Source organism: Neofelis nebulosa, chromosome 1 (assembly GCF_028018385.1).
Source record: "Neofelis nebulosa isolate mNeoNeb1 chromosome 1, mNeoNeb1.pri, whole genome shotgun sequence".
Lineage (NCBI taxonomy): Eukaryota > Metazoa > Chordata > Mammalia > Carnivora > Felidae > Neofelis > Neofelis nebulosa.
Window position 1 is genome coordinate 11,377,044 of NC_080782.1, and position 19,020 is coordinate 11,396,063.

The 19,020-nt window shown below is 46.4% G+C and overlaps 1 protein-coding gene across 1 annotated transcript in view; it reads right to left on the reverse strand.

Moving 5' to 3' along the window:
• The window catches only part of DNAH5 (dynein axonemal heavy chain 5), a 289,955-nt gene extending 272,439 nt beyond the window's left edge, over positions 1-17,516 (reverse strand). Inside the window, exon 1 of the mRNA XM_058715840.1 lies at positions 17,353-17,516. Within this exon, the coding sequence (XP_058571823.1) occupies positions 17,353-17,364 (12 nt within the window). The 5' untranslated portion in view covers positions 17,365-17,516. The remainder of the gene's footprint in view (positions 1-17,352) is intronic.
• Positions 17,517-19,020: the final 1,504 nt, after the last annotated feature.

Genomic DNA, 19,020 nt, shown 5'->3' on the forward strand with positions numbered 1-19,020 from the left:
ATTGGCCCCCACTACCTTCTCTCTCCCCTTGTCCCACCCCAACCTGCTCAGAATTTGGGTGTCTATGTTAACAACCTCTATCTCCTGATTTTCTAAAAAGGGCACATCTGGCAGGTTAAGCGATCATTCCTAAACCTGGCAGGCACTTGAATTATCTCAGACGCTTCAAATAAATACAGATTCTCAAGCCTACTGCAAAGCCGTGAATCAGCACCACTTTACAAAGGACCCAAGATTTTGTACCTTTCCTGACTCCCAGTTAATGCTGATGCAACCCCCCAGCACCAGTGCCATTCACGGCTGACTGGACAGACCCAGGCCCCTCCCACTCCCAAAAAAGCAAGGACACTTTCCATGAGTTTATTCCTCTTCAACTGAGCTTATGAGCAGGTGCAGCCCCCCAGGTGACACCCCAAATGCCGGTTCCCATCCAAACTTGAAGGCTGACATCATCGTTAAATGGCTAGGGCAGTGGTTCCCAAACTTGTATGTCTCAAGAACCCCTTACACTCTTAAAAATTATCAAGGACCCAAAGCCTGTGTGCATGTGGGTTATGTATCTGTGTGCATGTATCTACCTATATTTACTTCATTCAAAATTTAAACTGAGGGGCACCCGGGTGGCCCAGTCTTTTAAGCATCGGACTCTTGATGTCTGCTCAGGTCATGATCTCACAAGTCACGAGATCGAGCCCCACATCGGGCTCCCCGCTGACAGCACAGAGTTTGCTTGGGATCCTCCCTCCCTCTCTCTCTCTTTCTACCCCTCCCCAACGTGCTTGCACACTCTCACTCTCACTCTCTCAAAATAAATAAATAAAACTTTAAAAATATAGATAAAACTGAGACATGTTGAAAACATCAGCACACATTCCACCAGCCATCGGAGCAATAACACTGCCCCATGCCAGGAAGCCACTGGGAAACAGCTCCACAATGAGATGGCCTATTAGTATGAACATGGTCTGATCTCAAGGGCCCCCTGGAACAAGTTGAGCCCCGTCCCCACTCTGGGATCGCTGGGGGTACTTAGAGAACCTCTGTGCAATGGGAATGGACAGGAGCCCCAGGCCTCCTGGGGAACACGGACGGAGGCATGACCAAACTCTGGCTGGTGTCACCTCCTGCTCCGATTGGAAGCAAGGAGAGTCCTAGGACGTGAAACCTACAAGGCGATCAAGCTGAAGCTGTACACAGGGTTCAGCACCGGAAATGCTCCCTGCCTGCCTCTTGCTCAGTCCCTCGGACAGATGTCGGACCCAAGTGTAGAAGATACCTGTGGTAGCAGGCAGAATACCAGCTCCCAGAGATGTCACCTCTTAACCCCTAGACCTGTGAGTGTGTTAGCATACACAGCAATGGGAAACTCTGTGCAGATGGAATTCAGGTTGCTAATCAGCTGACCTTAACATGGGGAGAGTATCCTGGATCACACAGGTGAGCTGAGTGTAATCACAAGGGCACTGAAAAGTGGACGATGGAGGGGGCACCTGGGGGGCTCAGGTCATGATCTCACAGCTCCTGAGTTCCAGCCCCGCGTCAGGCTCTGGGCTGACAGCTCAGAGCCTGGAGCCTGCTTCAGATTCTGTGTCTCCCTCTCTCTCCGCCCCTCCTCCACTCGCTCATGCTCTCTCTCTCTCTCTCTGTCTCTCAAAAATAAACATTAAAAAAAAAAGTGGATGACATAGACGAGAGAGGGGGTTAAAGAAGAGATGTGACTGAAGGAGAATGATCAGAGAGGTGGTGCTGCTCTCTGGAAGGGCCATGAACCAAGGGCCAGTCCGTGGTGGGTTCATGAAGCCTTCTACTCCTTCCAGTATTTTTCGAATGGGCATGTTTTGGGTTTCAGCGGGCCTGTTCCCACCACCATTCCATGCTGAGGATGACTAATAATTTAGCACTTCGTCCCCAGCTCTAGAGACACTCCTCGCCTGGATCATGGCAACACCAGAGTGAGTACCACCACCAGGAGACCTGGAGACATCACCACTAGCTGCAAGAGCTGGACACAACTTCAGGGTGCCTCCTGGGGTGGGGGGAGGAGGGGGGACAATGCACTCATTACAGAACGAATGTTGGAAGGAGTACGTGTGTCCATTCGAGCAGCCCAGCAGGCCAGAGATGGAAAATCATGCATCAGTCAGTGTATCAGCCCCCTGCACTGGGTCACAGTAAATACCTCCGGCCCCAGTCACCTCCCCTCCACTGCCTCTGGGCCACTGGGAGTTATTTCAGAAACGGCCTGGGGGGCGCCTGGGTGGCACAGTCGCTTAAGTGTCTAACTCTGGATTTTGACTCAGGTCCTGGTCTCGCGGGTTCGTGAGTTCGAGCCCCACATCAGGCTCTGCGCTGACAACATAGAGCCTGCTTGGGATTGTTTCTCTCCCCCTCTCTCTACCCCTCCCTGGCTCAAGCTCATGCTTTCTCTCAAGATGAATAAACAAACTTAAATATGAAAGAAAGAAAGAAAGAAAGAAAGAAAGAAAGAAAGAAAGAAAGAAAGAAAGAAAGAAAGAAAGAAAGAAAGAAAGAAAGAAAGAAAGGAGGGAGGGAGGGAGGGAGGGAGGGAGGGAGGGAGGGAGGGCAAAAGAAAGAAAAGAAAAAGCAAAAGAAAGAAATGGCCTGGTTTCTCTACCCCACCATGGGGCCCGTTGGATCAGAGGAGAACACCTGACCAGCTAGAGAGATTTCCTCCCTGGAATTTGGAGTTAGAGCTGACAGAGAATGTGTCTCCTGGGCGGCTATAAATGTGGGAGCTCAGAACCACGGGCGGGCCTCTTCTGCCTACGGGCAGGCTGTGGACGCCAACAAAGCTAGTCTTCAGAAAGAGACGAACAACAGTGAAGCACTCACGTGTGCAGCATCCGGTCAGGTCACCTGCCAGTCCTGACTCGGCACCCCCTGGGGTCCAGCACCATCGCCAGGCACGTGGGGATTCCCCGGCACAACCCTGCCCTGTTCGCTTTTCCTGCTTTGGTTGGCGTAGGTTTCTTGCGACCGAAAGAATCCTGCAAGAATCCTGCAGGAAGCATTTACTGGAAAACATAAAAATCCGTGACCAGTCTGTATTCAGCTCTTCAACATGTTCCTGTGAGCAGAATCCGGGGTCAGCACACTAAGAAGGTCGTGGAGCCCCAGGCTTTCGTGCACCACCTCTCAGGCCCCAACCTCACCTGCTCCTGGGGCCCTGGGCCACTTGGTCTGCCCCAGCTGTTGCGGCTCATCCACCCCTGCGACATCTCGTTTGGTGCCCGGGGTACGTGCCTCTGGCCTCCAGACCAGCCATGATCACAACCAGAAGAGCGGGGGAATTAAAGCCAATGAAGCAAACGTTACCAGCGGGAAAGGGAGGCACGAGGTGAACGAATGCTCACGTCTTTCCCTCCACTGGACTGCCCTAGGCTCTTGCAACCTCATGGCCCACAGTCCCAGCAGACAGCTTCCAGAAGCGGCCAGAGACAAGACACACCCTCATACTGACCCTCCCTCCTCCCCCACCTCACTCTGCTTTTCTCTCGTTCTTGCTTCCCTAGCACTGCACTTTTTTTTTTTTTTAATTTACATCTAAGTCACTTAGCATATAGTGCAATAATGATTCTGGGAGTAGAACCCAGTGATTCGTCCCCTACATATAACACCCTGTGCTCACCCCAACAGGTGTCCTCCTTAATGCCCCTTGCCCGTTTAGCCCATCCCCTCACCCAATACCCCTCCGGCAACCCTCAGTTTGTTCTCTATATTTAGGAGTCTCTTATGGTTTGTCCCCCTCCCTATTTTTATATTAATTTTGCTTCCCTTCCCTGATGTTCATCTGTTTTGTATTTTAAATTCCACGTATGAGTGAAGTCATACGATATTTCTCTTTCCCTGGCTAATTTTGCTTAGCATAATTCACTCTAGTTCCATCCATGTTGTCGCAAATGGCAAGATTTTATTCTTTTTGACTGCTGAGTAGTGTTCCATTGTATATATAAACCACATGTTCTTTATCCATTCATCTGTCGATGGCTATTTGGGCTATTTCCACACTTTGGCTGTTGTCGATAACACCGCTATAAACATCGGGGTGCGTGCCTAGCACTGCAATCCTAATAAACTGGTAACACAAATCCATGCCTTCAGGCTCCGCTCTTCAGGGGACTCATTGCAAGATGTTCTTATTTGAAATGAGGTCTATGGGAAACTCAAAAGCTGAATATGGTAGAAATAAGAAGACAAAAAAAAAATTCCTGCCTAGTTTTCTTTTTGGTAACTGACGATGTAAGAGTAGATACTGTAGTAATGAACACAAGACATAAAACAATTGCTCCCTCCCAGTGTTACTCTTGTAACAAACCACCAATCTATTTCTCACGCAAGAGACGAAAGTAAGATCCTCTTAGCAGATATACTAAGTTTAATGCAGTGTTATCTACCAAACATGGGACAATTTAATCAGAGGCTTCAGTGGGACTCCTCAAATAAGGACGACTTTGGCCTGGAGGAAAAGGAACAAACACAGTGCTGAACGACAGAAACCTGCCCCATGGAAATCAAATCCCCAAAAGGCCAAGTTCAAGGAAGCCACGTCCTGAACAGCCACTAGGTGGCGGGCTTGAACCATTTCTTGACTTCCTTACCTAAAGAGTCACTCCAGGCTTGGCCCTGCTCTTACTCTGGTTGATGAGAATTTGCTCTTTTGACAAAATGAAATTTTCTTGTGAGAACCTGAGAATTTAAGAAATCTCTGAATTTTAAAAGTTGAAAATTGTCTTATTAAATCATAGAGAATGTTTTCCTTGTCCATTTGCCATGTGTATTTTACCACGGCTCGTCTTAGCTTCCTACTCTTGAGAGGGAGGTATTTTTTTATTCTAGAGTGTTTGATGAGGTCTTTGGTTCTTTTTTACCTTAACTGGGAGGAGTTTGTGTGTTTGCTGGTTAAACAAGGTATTTTGAATTACAGCCTCTCCTGGAATAAGAAGCATTTCTCAAATAGAGCCAGGGCAGAAATGGAGGCTGTGTAATGAGCTGGGTCACTGGACGCCCAAGGCAGGTAGAAAAGCCAGGGAGTGGAGGGTGTGTTTGTGCTGCGTGCAGGGTGCAGGATGGGAGGAGAAGCAGGGGGATATGTGGTGACCATATATATACAATAAATGAACTCATTTCTTTATAATTTTGTTAGGAATACTTATTAACAATCCTTCATAGCTTCACAATAAGAAATTCATAAAAATAATTTGCTATAGAGCTGTACAATGGAATTGAACACAGCCATTAAAAATCGTGTTGGTGCACTTGGCTAGCTCAGTCGGTTAGGCAGGCAACTTCCAATCTTGGGGTAGTGAATTCGAGCCCCACACCGGATGTAGAGATTACTTTTAAAAAACAGTCATGTTAGGGGCACCTGGATGGCTCAGTCGGTGAAGCATCTGACTATGGGTTTCAGCTCATGACCTCATGGTACATGGGTTTGAGCCCCACATCAGGCTCTATACTGACAGTGCGGAGCCTGCTTGGGATTCTCTCCCTCTCCCTCTCTCCTTTGCCCCTCCTCACCTCGTGCTGTCTCTCTCTCAAAATAAATAAATAAACTTAAAAAAAGAAAAAGAATCTTAAAAAACAATCATGTTAAGGAAGCATTTTAATGAAACTGAAACATGTTTATGACATGCTATAAAGTGGGAAACAAAATCAGGCTCCAAGAGTACGAATGAATGTTTGTTAAGAAAAAAATTTTCAAAATAAAAATAAATTTCAGGGCACCTGGGTGGCTCAGTGGGTAGAGCGTGTGACTTCTGATCTTGGGATTGTGAGTTCAAGCCCCACAGTGGGTGTAGAGATTACAAACATAAAATCTTTTTAAGAAAAATAAATAAATTTTAAAAGTAACACAAATAGGGGTGCCTGGTTGGCTCAGTCAGTTGAGCATCTGACTCTTGATTTTGGCTCAGGTCATGATCTCACAGTTTGTGGGTTCAAGCCCTGTGCTGGGCTCTGTGCTGACAGTGCAGAGCCTGCTTGGATTCTCTCTGTCTCTGTCTCTCTCTCTCTCTCTCTCTCTCTCAAATATAAATAAACATTTAAAAAATAAATTAATTAAATAAATAAAAATAAATTACCTGTACATACATATGGGGAAAGGACTATTCATAGTGATTATTTCTGAGACTGAAAGACAGGCCTACATATTATTTTTTTATGTTCTTTTTATCCATATTTCCTAGGTTTACTTCTGTCTTGTTTTTATTTTTTTATTTTAATTATTAGCATTACACTTTACTGGGCCCCGTTCTAAGCACTTTATAAATACCAACTCGATCCTCACCACATGACTATGAAGTTGCTATTGTTACTATCCCCATTTTTTATACATTAACACATTGAAGCACAGAGAGGTCAAGTTACCTACTCGAGGTCACACAGCTAATGAACAGTTTGGCCAGGATTCAGACCCAGGAGATCTGGCTCCAGAGTCTATGTTCTTAACTAATAAAACAAGAGAAAAATAAATTAAAATAATAATGAAAAAGAAAGGAAGCAAAAGAAGAATGAAGACAGAAGGGAGGTAGGGAGGTAAGACAGAGGGAAAGAAACCGTGCCACGGGGAAAAATACGCATGGGCTTTAACGAACTTTAAAAGATCATTTAATGCCTCTAAAGTTTTATTATTAAAGGGAATCTGGCTTTTTAAAAAGGAAAAGGAAAAAATTAAACTGAAAAACAGGTAACAAACATTGAAGTGGTTAATCCTAAGTAAATTAACTGGAAGAATCCAGAAACATGCAAGTGAAATGTCTTAAATAAGAGGCTCTGATTTTTCCTTTTCCTTTTCCTTTTTCGTCCCCCATTACTTCACACTAGCTCCCCGCCCCTCTCAGAGCACAACAGTGTCGAGGGGCTGAATCTCCATCACTACCCTACAAGTCTGGACTGTGCCCCTACCGCATGCCTCAACCCGACTAGCATGGACGTCACAATTTTTTCTTAACTAAGTAAAAGAAAACCAAAATGTGTTAAGACAAAAAAAAAAAAAAGAAAGAAAAAGAAAAGAAAAAAAGAAAAAGGAAAAGGTGTTATGCCCGGCTGAACGCATAGGAAACCATAAATATTAGCTGGTACTCTTTTAAGTCTGTCTCCTTCAAGACCAAGGGCTGAAAGTTAACCAATGAAGTCTATGTGTGCACAGACCAGCAGGCTCCGCCAGACAGCCGGAAGGGCTGGGCCACCCAGCACCGTCAGAGGAGGGGACAGGGGCCTGAATCATTCCCATTGGCCCAGTGGAGCTACGCAGGGAGATCAGAGCCCAGGGGACAGGGTGGAGGGCTGGGGGAGGGCTGGGGGAGAGCCAGGGGAGGAAGGGGGGAGGAGGGACAGAAAGAAGCCTGGAGCAAAGGAGGAGGGAGAAGAGAGAAGTCAGCAGGGTGGGATACGGAGGCTCTTCACAATTCCAGTGCTGGGGTTTCTGATTTGAGGCAGAAGACGCAAACACAGGTCAAAACTCATGAAGTCTGAAAACAGGAGGAGAACCATCTCTTTACTTCCTCGGTCCCTCAGCATGGACTTTGGGCAAAAATCCCCCTCTGCAAAAGTGGTGAAAGCATCTTTGTCTCAGAATCATGGCCAGGATTAAATTTTGTAAAGACGTTTGAGTGTCACCTGAAACAAACATGAAGGAAGATCTTTATTTCGCTGTGATACCCTCCGGGACACAAAGCAGGAATTAACTGACTTTCTGAAGAGGTAATCTTAACACAAACAAAGCAAGTGCTGTTTAGGAGATGAAGACCCAAGCCCAAAGCGTGGCAAGGTGGTGTCATAAACTCACAAAAAGTGAGTTCATGTGGCCCTTTCAGCTCATCTGCTAACCTACCTTCCGGGAAACGGGTATTTTTTTTAAACAGTCGAGGATTGAGCTGGGTTTTTTTTAAAGGATTAAATTGCTTTAAAATATATCGTTCGTGTCACTGCAAACGCCAAGTCTTGTTACAAGGAACTCTCCGGAGAATGAGGGGTTTGTCTGGTCCACGTCCACAAAGACTGGATGGGCAGCGGCTGCTGCTTGAGCAGCTTTGATACTTGGAATTCCTCAAAACCCAGTGGTCGGCCAAAGACGATCGATTATCTTCATCCTCTCCCCGACAGGTATACTGATCCCACTGTGCACCTCAGACCCTCAGACCCGTAACATCCACCGTATTCCCAGACTACCCAGAAGACCGCGCATAGCACCTTTAAGAAACCCAGATAAGGACAGAGATAAAGAATGAAGGAAAGACCGTAATATGTCTTTTCAGAATTTCTGTATCACTGTCTTTAAAAGATCATTTGCACCTAATCTTTGCTCTTTAGCCTTTGACAAAAACGCATAAAAATCTTTTCTTTTAATGTTTATTTTTGAGAGAGAGGGAGAGAGAGAGAGAGAGAGAGAGAGAGAGGCAAAGTGCCAGTGGGGGAGGGGCAGAGAGAGAGGGAGACACAGAATCGGAAGCAGGCTCCGGGCTCCGAGATGTCAGCACAGAGCCTGACGCGGGGCTCGAACCCACGAACCAGGAGATCATGACCTGAGCCGAAGTCAGACGCTTAACCCACTGAGCCACCCAGGCGCCCCAAAAACACATAAAAACAAACCTAATTTCTCTGCACTTACCAATTTACTAGTTATGTGCTGGGCCTTGTTTATTTCACATTGGTGCCATGGCCTAAAAACGCTGGCTTTAAAAGTCTGTGTTTAAGAAATTCCAGGGGCACCTGGGTGGCGCAGTCGGTTAAGCGTCCGACTTCAGCCAGGTCACGATCTCGCGGTCCGTGAGTTCGAGCCCCGCGTCAGGCTCTGGGCTGATGGCTCAGAGCCTGGAGCCTGTTTCCGATTCTGTGTCTCCCTCTCTCTCTGCCCCTCCCCTGTTCATGCTCTGTCTCTCTCTGTCCCAAAAATAAATGAAAAACGTTGAAAAAAAAAAAATTTATAAAAAAAGAAATTCCACCGCAAGAATTTATATTTATGTCCAGGGGATTCCTCTTGTGATGGATCTGTACCTGTGTAACTACTTAATGAAGAAGTGCCAGGCTATTGGTATTCATTCTCATCTAATGTGATTTCCCAATACTAAGAGATCAAGAAGGTAAGAGTACATTATTAGCCATTCTTAAATCTTATAATAAGATTTAAAGTACTAGTTCACTGGGCATATATTCACATAGTCACCGAGACAATTACAACTTCTGAGGTAAAACGTATTCAGTCAGACTCCTCTACTGAACAAACCACCCAAAAGACACCGCTAGGCAGTGACCCATTTGCTTCTTCAGATGCCTTATTTATCCCAGAAACACTGAAGCTCTTTTTTGAGAAGTGAAAATCTATTTTTGTTATTCATTAACACCCTAGAAGTATATATAACCCAATGAAAGGGCAATGGGAAGTCACAAACATGGGGTATGATTAACATCCTCAATGAATAGGCAATGTGCACCCACCTGTTTCCTTGTTGGTGCCTGTCTGCACATGCTTAGCTTTAAAACAGAGAATCTAAAATTCTAACAGAGATCAGATTAGGTCCCTAAGTCATTATGAAGTTAACGAAGCCAATGTAATCATGATGTCGATGCTACAAGACGTTCGAAAAGAAGTTAAATATACTATACATTACTCCCTCTAAATGTTCTCATTAAGCAGGTAGAACATATTTTAGTTTGTTTTCTTTTTAATCGTTTTTAATTTATTTATTTTTGAGAGAGAGATAGAGCGCGAGCAGAGGAGGGCCAGGAGAGAAAGGGAGACACAGAATCCAAAGCAGGCTCCAGGCTCTGAGCTGTCAGCACAGAGCCTGACGCAGGGCTCAAACCCTCGAACCATGAGATCGTAACCTGAGTCGAAGTCGATGCTTAACGGACTAGGCCACCCAGGCACCCCTTAGTTTGTTTGGGTTTTTTTAATGTTTATTTATTTATTTGGGAGGAGACAGAGAGTCAGGGAGGGGCAGGCAGAGAGAGGGAAAGAGAAAATCCCAAGCAAGATCCATGCTGTCAGCCCCAGAGCCTGACACAGGGCTCGAATCCACGAACCGCCAGATCATGACCTGAGCCAAAATCAAGAGTCGGACACTCAACCAACTGAGCCACCCAGGCGCCCCATGGGAGAACATATATATTTTTTTTAGTGTTTTTATTTATTTTTGAGAGAGAGAGACAGACAGACAGAATGTGAGCAGGGGAGGGGCAGAGAGAGAGGGAGACATAGAATCCGAAACAGGCTCCAGGCTCTGAGCTGTCAGCACAGAGCCCGACGCCGGGCTCGAACTTGTAAACTGTGAGATCATGACCTGAGCTGAAGTCGAACGTTAACCGCTTAACCAACTGCACCACCCAGGCACCCTTAAGAACATATTTTAAAGGTAATAAATAAACTGATGGGGAGGGGTTTCTCATTGTTAACTTTCTGGGTCTACACAAGCCTAGGAAAAGAGAACTAAATACCCAAGCATTCTGAAATTAATTTTCTCAGCAAAAGTCAAATATTTTGACTCTCAGAAAGTCAAATATTTCACCCACTCTATTGTTACTGAAACGGTAACAAAATGCAGATTTCACAGAATTTGGTCCCATGTAAAGACTCTTTGGTTGAACATTTTTAAGCATTTATACTCTGCATCAGAATATAGATATAGGTATTTCCTCTCATAGCATAAGAGCATAAATAAAATGAATCCTCAAAAACAGTTTAAAAAGCCCGAGTATGGCTATAGAAAGATTTACTTCATGGTAAATCTGGTTCTGGAATCAGCATCAGTAATTCATAGTCACATCCCCACACAGTGAGAGAGCCAGCAGTTAGCTGTGATGCGCTAGCCTCTTGCGATCAAGATGAACCTGGCCAGAGCACCCATTCTGTGCGCTCCCCAAGACTTCAACCGGCCCCCAGGGGACTGAAGGGCTCAGGATCACCTCCAGCTCTGAGCTTCTTCCTCCAAGGTTCAGAGGAAGATGTGCAGGGATGGAGACAAAAGTGTAACATGGCCCATGGCTCAAACTCCAGAAAGCACACAGTGGCTCATGCATATGGCAGACCCCACCCCCCCACCCCCCCACCCCCCCCACCCCCCGCCCACCGAGGTCAGAACTGGGAAGACAATTTCCAAATGAACAGCCAGCATTCCCTGGCCCGGCGTGGGGGTTCCTTCCATGACTTCCATTGCACCTAACCTCCATCCATGTGCACCCCAGCCTTCCCTCCGGGGCCTTCATACCTCCTCCACCCCTCACCACCCACCTCCACCTCCCACCATTGCCAGACAATGAACTTGCCACAAGCCATTTTCCTGGGCTGTCCTGGCTTTACCCTCAGGTCTCATTTCCTTTCTCTGGTGACTTAACTGCATTCATTTGTTTTTCCCAAACAAAGACAATTTCCTCCCTGAAAAGGAATTCTACCACTGAGATCATTAATTATTTATATTGACCTTCCTGGAAAATCACCATCCTCAATTCTCTAATAGCCGAGAAAGTTTGATACGTTAAAGAAACACAGACCTTTAAAATCATGACTACAAGAAACTTCGGCAAAACAGTCCATCGCACCACGAAAAACAAAGACAAAAGAGTGGGAACCCTGCTGTAAAATGACTCCCGCTACTTGGCAGATACGAAAAGATACCCAACCCCAGACACAACAACTACCTACAATCAAAGCCTGACCGGACACGGAAAACAAGGTTATCCTACCCTTTGGCATTATTACTAAAGGAGCCACCCGGAGCTGACCGTCTTCTCCACTTACAAGCATGGATGGAAAAGGAATCCGGCTCGAGAAGAACGACCTCCATCTGAGAGCTCCTCACCAGGCTCAGCCTCTTTGCTTCAAGTCGGCTGCTCACCTCAGTTGTCCGTCTGCTGCCATCACCACATTGCCTGGAACATCTCTTCTATCCGCGAGGCCAGCTGTTTGCTTCCTCGAGCGCACCTGGAACAGCTGTGCAGGTGCGTGGGCCACGGTCCATGTTCAGCAGCATCCATCCATCACACAAGGGGCACTGAACCCGGATGGATGCAGGTGGGCTGACCACGTTCCAGAAGCTCCCCATCGAAAGACGGTCATTAGACAGGACTCCGAGCGGCTGACGGAGGGCAGTTTGAGGTCTTGCCCCACACTGATGCCCCTGTGCTGTGCGGCCATGACAATCACACACGTTCTGTGCGGAGTGGGTTTGCATTTTGACGTGTCGGGGATTTTCGGCGGTTGTGTGGCGTGCCTGTCTTCCCGCTGGGATGGTGATCTCGTAGCCTTGATTTTCTCAGCTGTGGAGATGAAGATCGTGACGGCACCTACCTCACCACGCTGTAACTGGGATTCACTGAGATAATTCGTGCCAACTGTTTGGCATGGTGGATGTTTGCTCAGGCTACTGTAACAAAATACCGTCAACTAGGTGGCTTAGCAGAAATTGATTCTCTCACAGTTACAGAGTCTAAAAGTCCAAGATCAAGGAGTCAGCAGGCTGGGTATCTTCTGAGGCTTCTCCCCTTAGCGTGCAGACGGCCACCTCGTCACCATGGCCTCCTGAGGTCTTTCTGTGTCTGTCGCTTAATGCGTTCTTCTTCTAAGGGTAGCGACCCTACTAGATTAGGGCCTATTTGTCCTCATTTGACCTTAATTACCTTTTTTAAAGCTCTATCTCCAAATACAGTCACATTCAGGGGTCCTGGGGGCTAGGACCCTAACATATGAATTCTAGAAGACAAATCAGTTCAACCCTTGGTAAGCACATCTGCTGTGATACTTATCAAAACCCACCATGTGGTTATATTGGTATCTTTTTACTAAACTGTAAGTACCGTGAACTTACAAAAGGGAGTATTCTTTTTCCTTCTGTCTCAGTGATGATCATCAGGGCCCTATCTAGTCCCCCACCCCACCCCCGGGGGGCCATTTGCTCTGGCTGGAGAGCTCTATCCTCCTGACCTCTCCCACCTCTCACTGGCCCCCTTCTATGCCCTGTCACACTGTCTTCCCCACCAGGCTGTCAGCTTCACACACAGATGAAGACTCTGGTCTATTTTTTCCCCAACATCTCCCCAGTCCCCAGCACAGTTCATGACACTCAGTCAACCCTCTTAGGGGGAACACTGCCAGAGTTAGTGATGACTGCTTCCTCTGAGCTAGGCTTTCCTGTGTTTCTTTGTAATGAACAATAACGTGGACATTTCAGGACACCAGGGTATCGCACACTTCTATTCTTTACGCCAAATTGGCTACACAAGGTTCAGAAGTTGCCCGCACAGCATTCAGCCCTCCGTGAGTAAGATTTTTTGCTTTCCGCAATGTCCAAGCATTCTAAGGAAGCCTGCAACCATTTCCATGCGGGTGACATGGACGGCTTTGCCCACATCCCACAGCCAAGCCCTACCTGGAAGCTACTTCCCAAAAGAAAGACATTCTGACTCTCCACATGACCTCCTCGGAGGCCCAAATGTTGGCCCATGGGAATCCAATCATCATTCTTTTACCCCATCCAGGGTAGATACAAGGGCAGGCTTCTTCTAAATGACTTATTAAAATAGCATAGCCTTTGGACAGAGTCCTTATAGGAATCCGACAAGTATCACATGTCCTCTGTCCCTTCTCAATAGGTTATTATCCATTTATCCATCTCCTGCCAGACAGATGCACTGAGCTCACTGGAAGTTACTCGAAAGCAGCAGGCGACAGTCACAATTTGTTCCCCCCAAGAACAAATTTGGTCCCCCCAAGAAAAGGGGGAAAATATCATTACGTGTGTAGTGAGTGTTAGGGAAGCTTCAGAGTCACAAAGGAAAATTTGAGAAAAGGGCCTGCCAGAAAACACTCCACACAAATGGTAGAAGAAAAGAAGGAACAGGTGGGGAGGGAGGGAAGGAAGGACTGGAAGGAAGAAAGGAGATACGGGAAAAAGAGATAAAGGAAGAAAGGAAGAGACGGAAACATGGGAGAGGGGAGGAAGAAAGCAAAAGTCACGGTCCCTGGTGCGCTTCCCACACTGTTTGAAACATAGCAGGTGCGCTCGTTGAGTAGAACTGAACTGCTCCATCATCTGACACCACCTTCACAACCAGCCTCACTCAAACATCTCTTCTAGGGAGGAGTAAATGCTAAAAAGGGAGCTTTCATTCAGCAGATTCCCTGACGCCAAGCCACACGTGGGAGCCGGCAGTGGGGTGAGCCTGTCCCTCGGGGGAGAGGACAAACTCCACTCACGATGTGCAACGCTAGTCTCCTGGCAGGAGAAGAACTCAACAGTCAGGGAAAGCAGCATATCCTAGGTCGGCCATTCACTCTTAAGTTGAAGCTACTGGTGTTTATTCATAAGGAAATGAGTGAGCAGTTGTTGGAGCTTTTTTTTTTTTTTTTTTTTTTGGTCTGTGGGTTAAAAGTAAGGCTACAAAAAGTAAAGCCAAATGCAAACAGCACAGAGGTATATAAATAAACAGCCACAGGAGCTCAGTGCCAGGAAAGAGATTAGCATGACTAAAGGAGAAAATGTAACAGGTAAACTTCCTCCTAGCATTCCTTATGCAGCGGGAACCAATTCCTCGAAATAGCCACACTCCCAGCAGCCTTTTTCTAATGCTGGCACCAGCCTCAGACATGCTCTTTCCTGGACCTGGGAGAAAAGCAGGGGGACCCCTGGCTTCCCCCAGGAATCCAAGGTTCTCTCCAGGCACATTTCACAGATGTAACCATGTGTATGCCTTAACTTTGTGTCTGTGTCTATTTCTCTCCATATTTTCTAAATAATGTAACCAAAGAAACCATATTTGCAGCTTCCGTGATAAATTTTTATAGCTGCTAAAACCCTTCCCACATCAGCCTGGGCTTAGGGCAATCACCTGCCTTGATGAGGTCACCAAAAGTGTTTAGGAAACAGAGCTGCACATTTCTCTCATTCTTGCTGCGCTTCACGTTGATCTGGGCATGCTCATTTACCACCTTCCAGTTCCAATTTACATAAAATCCAGGCTGCTCTCTTAGCTGAGGGAGAGCTCACAAGTTGCAAAACAGTGTTTGCAGGGTGACCAGTGTGCACAGAAAGCAGAAACATTTATCAAACGAGGGGTCGCCTGGCGGGCTCCGTGGGTGGAGCCTGTGACTCTTCACCTCAGGGTTGTGAGTTCCAGCCTCACATTGGGTGTAGTGATTACTTAAAAATAAAATCTTGGGGCGCTTGGGTGGCTCAGTCGGTGAAGCATCCAACTTCAGCTCAGGTCTGATCTCACTGTTTGTGAGTTCAAGCCCCGCATCGGGTTCAGTGCCGACAGCTCAGAGCCTGGAGCCTGCGTCAGATTCTGTGTCTCCCTCTCTCTGTGGCCATCCCCACTCACAATCTCTCTCTCTCTCTCAAAAATAAATAAACATTAAAAAAATTATTTAACAAAATCTTTAAAAAAAAAAAGAAATATTTACAAAGGAATGCTAAGTTTGCTCTAGAGGAAGAAAGTCATGTAAACATTTAAGGGGCATTCTTCCCTATAATTTTTCTAACTACAAAATCCCTATAAATATAAATATTTATCATTTATAATTGACCTCATATATCTATATTCTATTTAAATGTGATTTTATATATTTAAATACATAACTTATATTAAAATGTATAAATATATATTTATCATATGTATCTTCATTATAGAAAAAGTTTAAAGAAAATTAAATTCCTCTTTAATGCCACCAGCCAGAGATAATCAATATCAACATTTTGGTGGATGTCCTTTTATTCTGTCTTCTATACATATTTACAAACCTTTTTTATTTTTTTTATTTAAAAAAAATTTTTTTAATATTTATTTTTGAGACAGAGGCAGAGCGTGAACAGGGGAGGGGGCAGGGAGAGGGAGACACAGAATCGGAAGCAGTCTCCAGGCTCTGAGCTGTCAGCACAGAGCCCAATGCGGGGCTCGAACCCACAAACCATGAGATCATGACCTGAGCCGAAGTCAGACGCCCAACCGACTGAGCCACCCTTTTTTATTTTTATGAAATTGGAACAATACTGCTTTAGTGACCTAATTTTTTCAATATTAAAGCAAGTATAATAAAGCATAAGAACATGGTATAAGGTTGATAGCCATGTTTTATATCCTGAGAGGATAAAATGTATGTAAGATTATATAGTATATGGATTTTTGTTAATTAAGATGCAAAAAAGTCATTGGTTTACTGGTATTACACATAGCAATGCCCTCCGTCATTTCAGGGTCTCTATTTTCTCTGACAGAAAATGGGGGGAAGTCACTAAACAGATGAAAAAGAACTAATGAGAATTTGTCTTAATGAAACACAAAATAGATATATGTTGGAAATTCCAAGTATTTATAACATATTTATCATAGGAAAATAAGAACATTAATATGAATACCATAAAAGATGCTCACAAGAATAAAACGGCTAATTTTGAGTAAGGTAAATATCTACAGAGAGGAGGAAAACGTTGAAGTGAACTCACATAAACTACATACACTGCTCTTAATTAAATAAGTGTACATCTACATTTATTAAATCATGATGCAGATTTTATTGACTAGGGTGCATAGTTCATGATCCGCGTAATAGATTCCTCTGGTTGTGGAACTATAGAGAGTGTAAGCGAAAAATACATGTTAAGTACCATCTCCCTCGAAGATAAATGCAAAAGCAAGTACTGGGGTTTTTTCACCCCACAATATTCATTTGAGAGAGAGAAAGAGCACAAAGCCATTGGAAATGAAAGCTGATTTCAATGCACGTAGGTCTCCAGCCCTTTCTCATCTGCTGTGCACCGAGGCAAATAACTGCAAAAGACGTAAGGAAACCACCTAATGGGGCTCTGTGCGCACACCATCCCTCTCCCTCGGCCGCCCGCTCTCTCCAAGGGAACTAAACATTCGCTCTCGTCCAAACCCCAGGGCCAATGAGAGCTAGTAACAGCCAGCAAACTTGGCACCGAAGCGGCCTCCGCCACACCTGGATATCCCTGATGCTCGCCATGGGACAATGGGTCGCTTGGGGCCGCGCCACCGACCACCACCAAGTGGCCTTTCCGCAAGAGGGAGGGAGGAGGGGTTGAAGATACAGGAATGAGGTAGGAGCCTATGGCTTTTGCATGCTAGGGATGCCCTGGTGGGCACGATTGACCACCACCCCTGAGAAAAGCTGCCAAACTCATAACCCAGCAACTCTAGCCCCACAAACTCCCGGAAGCGCCTTCACGCCCCAGCCCCGGAGGTGAAGCCCGCGGGCGCCGCCAGCGCGCGCACCCCGCGGAGGGAGCGCCGGGCTCGGCCGGCGAGGCGCCGCGCATGCGCCGCGAGGGCGGGCGCGGAGTGGGCCGCGCGGGACCCGCGCAGGGCGAGCGCGCAGCCTACCGGTTTGTCCATGGCGCTGCGTTCCGGCGCTCCTCGGGGACAAGCGGCTGGTGGAGGCCGGCCGGCCGGCGCTGGGCTCCGCCGTTCTGCCGTCGTCTTCCCCCCCGGCCGCGTTGCTTCCCGGCGTCCGCTCCGGCCGCGGGTCGCCCGGCTGGCGCGGCTGTTTGCGGCTCACGCCGTTGCCATGGCGACGAGCGCTGCCCCGCCCGGACCGGCAGCCTCCTCCCGCGCCCCGCGCTCGGGCGCCTCCTCGGGGCCCACGGACTGCGCAGCCCCCGGGGAGCCGGCGCCCGGAGAGCGGAGGTGGCCCAGAGCTCCTGGCCACCGAGCCCCGACTGTCGCGTCGCGACTGTGTGCCGTCTCATTAGGGCTCGGCCGAGTGTTACTTCTGGCATCAGCCATATCCACCGATTTGGAAACGTGTTTAAATGCCGAATTATTTTGTGTGTTTCTAGCTTTAGGAGAAAAAAAATCAAAACGGGAGTTTAGAGTGTTTCAACTTCAATTCGCACATCTTCTCAGAGTCACGAGTCGTGCTTTGCTTTCTCTCATGGCTTCCTAGTCAAGTACCTTCACAGCTGATTCAACAGCTTAGAACGCCAAGGCTAGTTTTAACCTTGAGCTTTAACCTGGAGGTGACAAAGAATTTCCTAAATATTATCTGCCTGTCAGAACAAGACCTGCATTGGCACGTGTGACGTCCCCAGGAACTTTCCCTAAAGGACTTTACAAAGGAGAAAATAAAGATTTCATATCAGGGAACTCTCCTCTGCCGTGGGGACTAGCACTGGCCATTAGAAAGACACTGTGTTAGGGGCGCCTGGGTGGCTCGGTCGGTTAAGCGTCCGACTTCGGCTCAGGTCATGATCTCAAGGTCTGTGAGGTCAAGCCCTGCCTCGGGCTCTGTGCTGACCGCTCAGAGCCTGGAGCCTGTTTTGGATTCTGTGTCTCCCTCTCTCTCTGCCCCTCCCCTGTTCATGCTCTGTCTCTCTCTGTCTCAAAAATAAATAAACGTTAAAAAAAAAAAAATTTAAAAAAAAAGAAAGAAAGAAAGACACTGTTAGGGGCACCTGAGTGGCTCAGTCAGTTAAGAAGTACGCTGTGTGCCACCTGTGTAAATCTGTATTTTCTAGCAGCCACGTTTTTAAAAAGTAGAAACTGATGAAATTAATTTTAAATGTATGTTGCTTTAACCCAATATATCCCAAATATAGTTTATATTTGTATATATATATAGTGTGTGTATATATATGTATAGTTTATATTTGTGTATAATATGCATTTATATATGTTATTCGTGAGATATTTTTCATTCAAAAATCGTACTTAGTGCTAGAAACCTTATGTATATTTCGCGCTACCAAACATTTCAGTTGGGACTAGCCACATTTCAAATGATCAATAGCCAGTGTCTCTGGTGACTACTGCATTGAACACTACAGGTCAACTGGACGATACATTCTAGGAAGACCAGCCCCAAATCTCCTTGGGGAAGAAAGGATCACATCGGTTCATAAGCGCTACTAAATACCAGATGAACTCTTGAACAAATGGTCAAATTCTTACCAGAAAGAAATGGCATTTTAACTGTCTGACCTTATAGGCAGGCTGAGTGACTTTGCCTACAAAGGGCACGTGATGCCTCAAGAGAATGCTGACCCCCTGGGG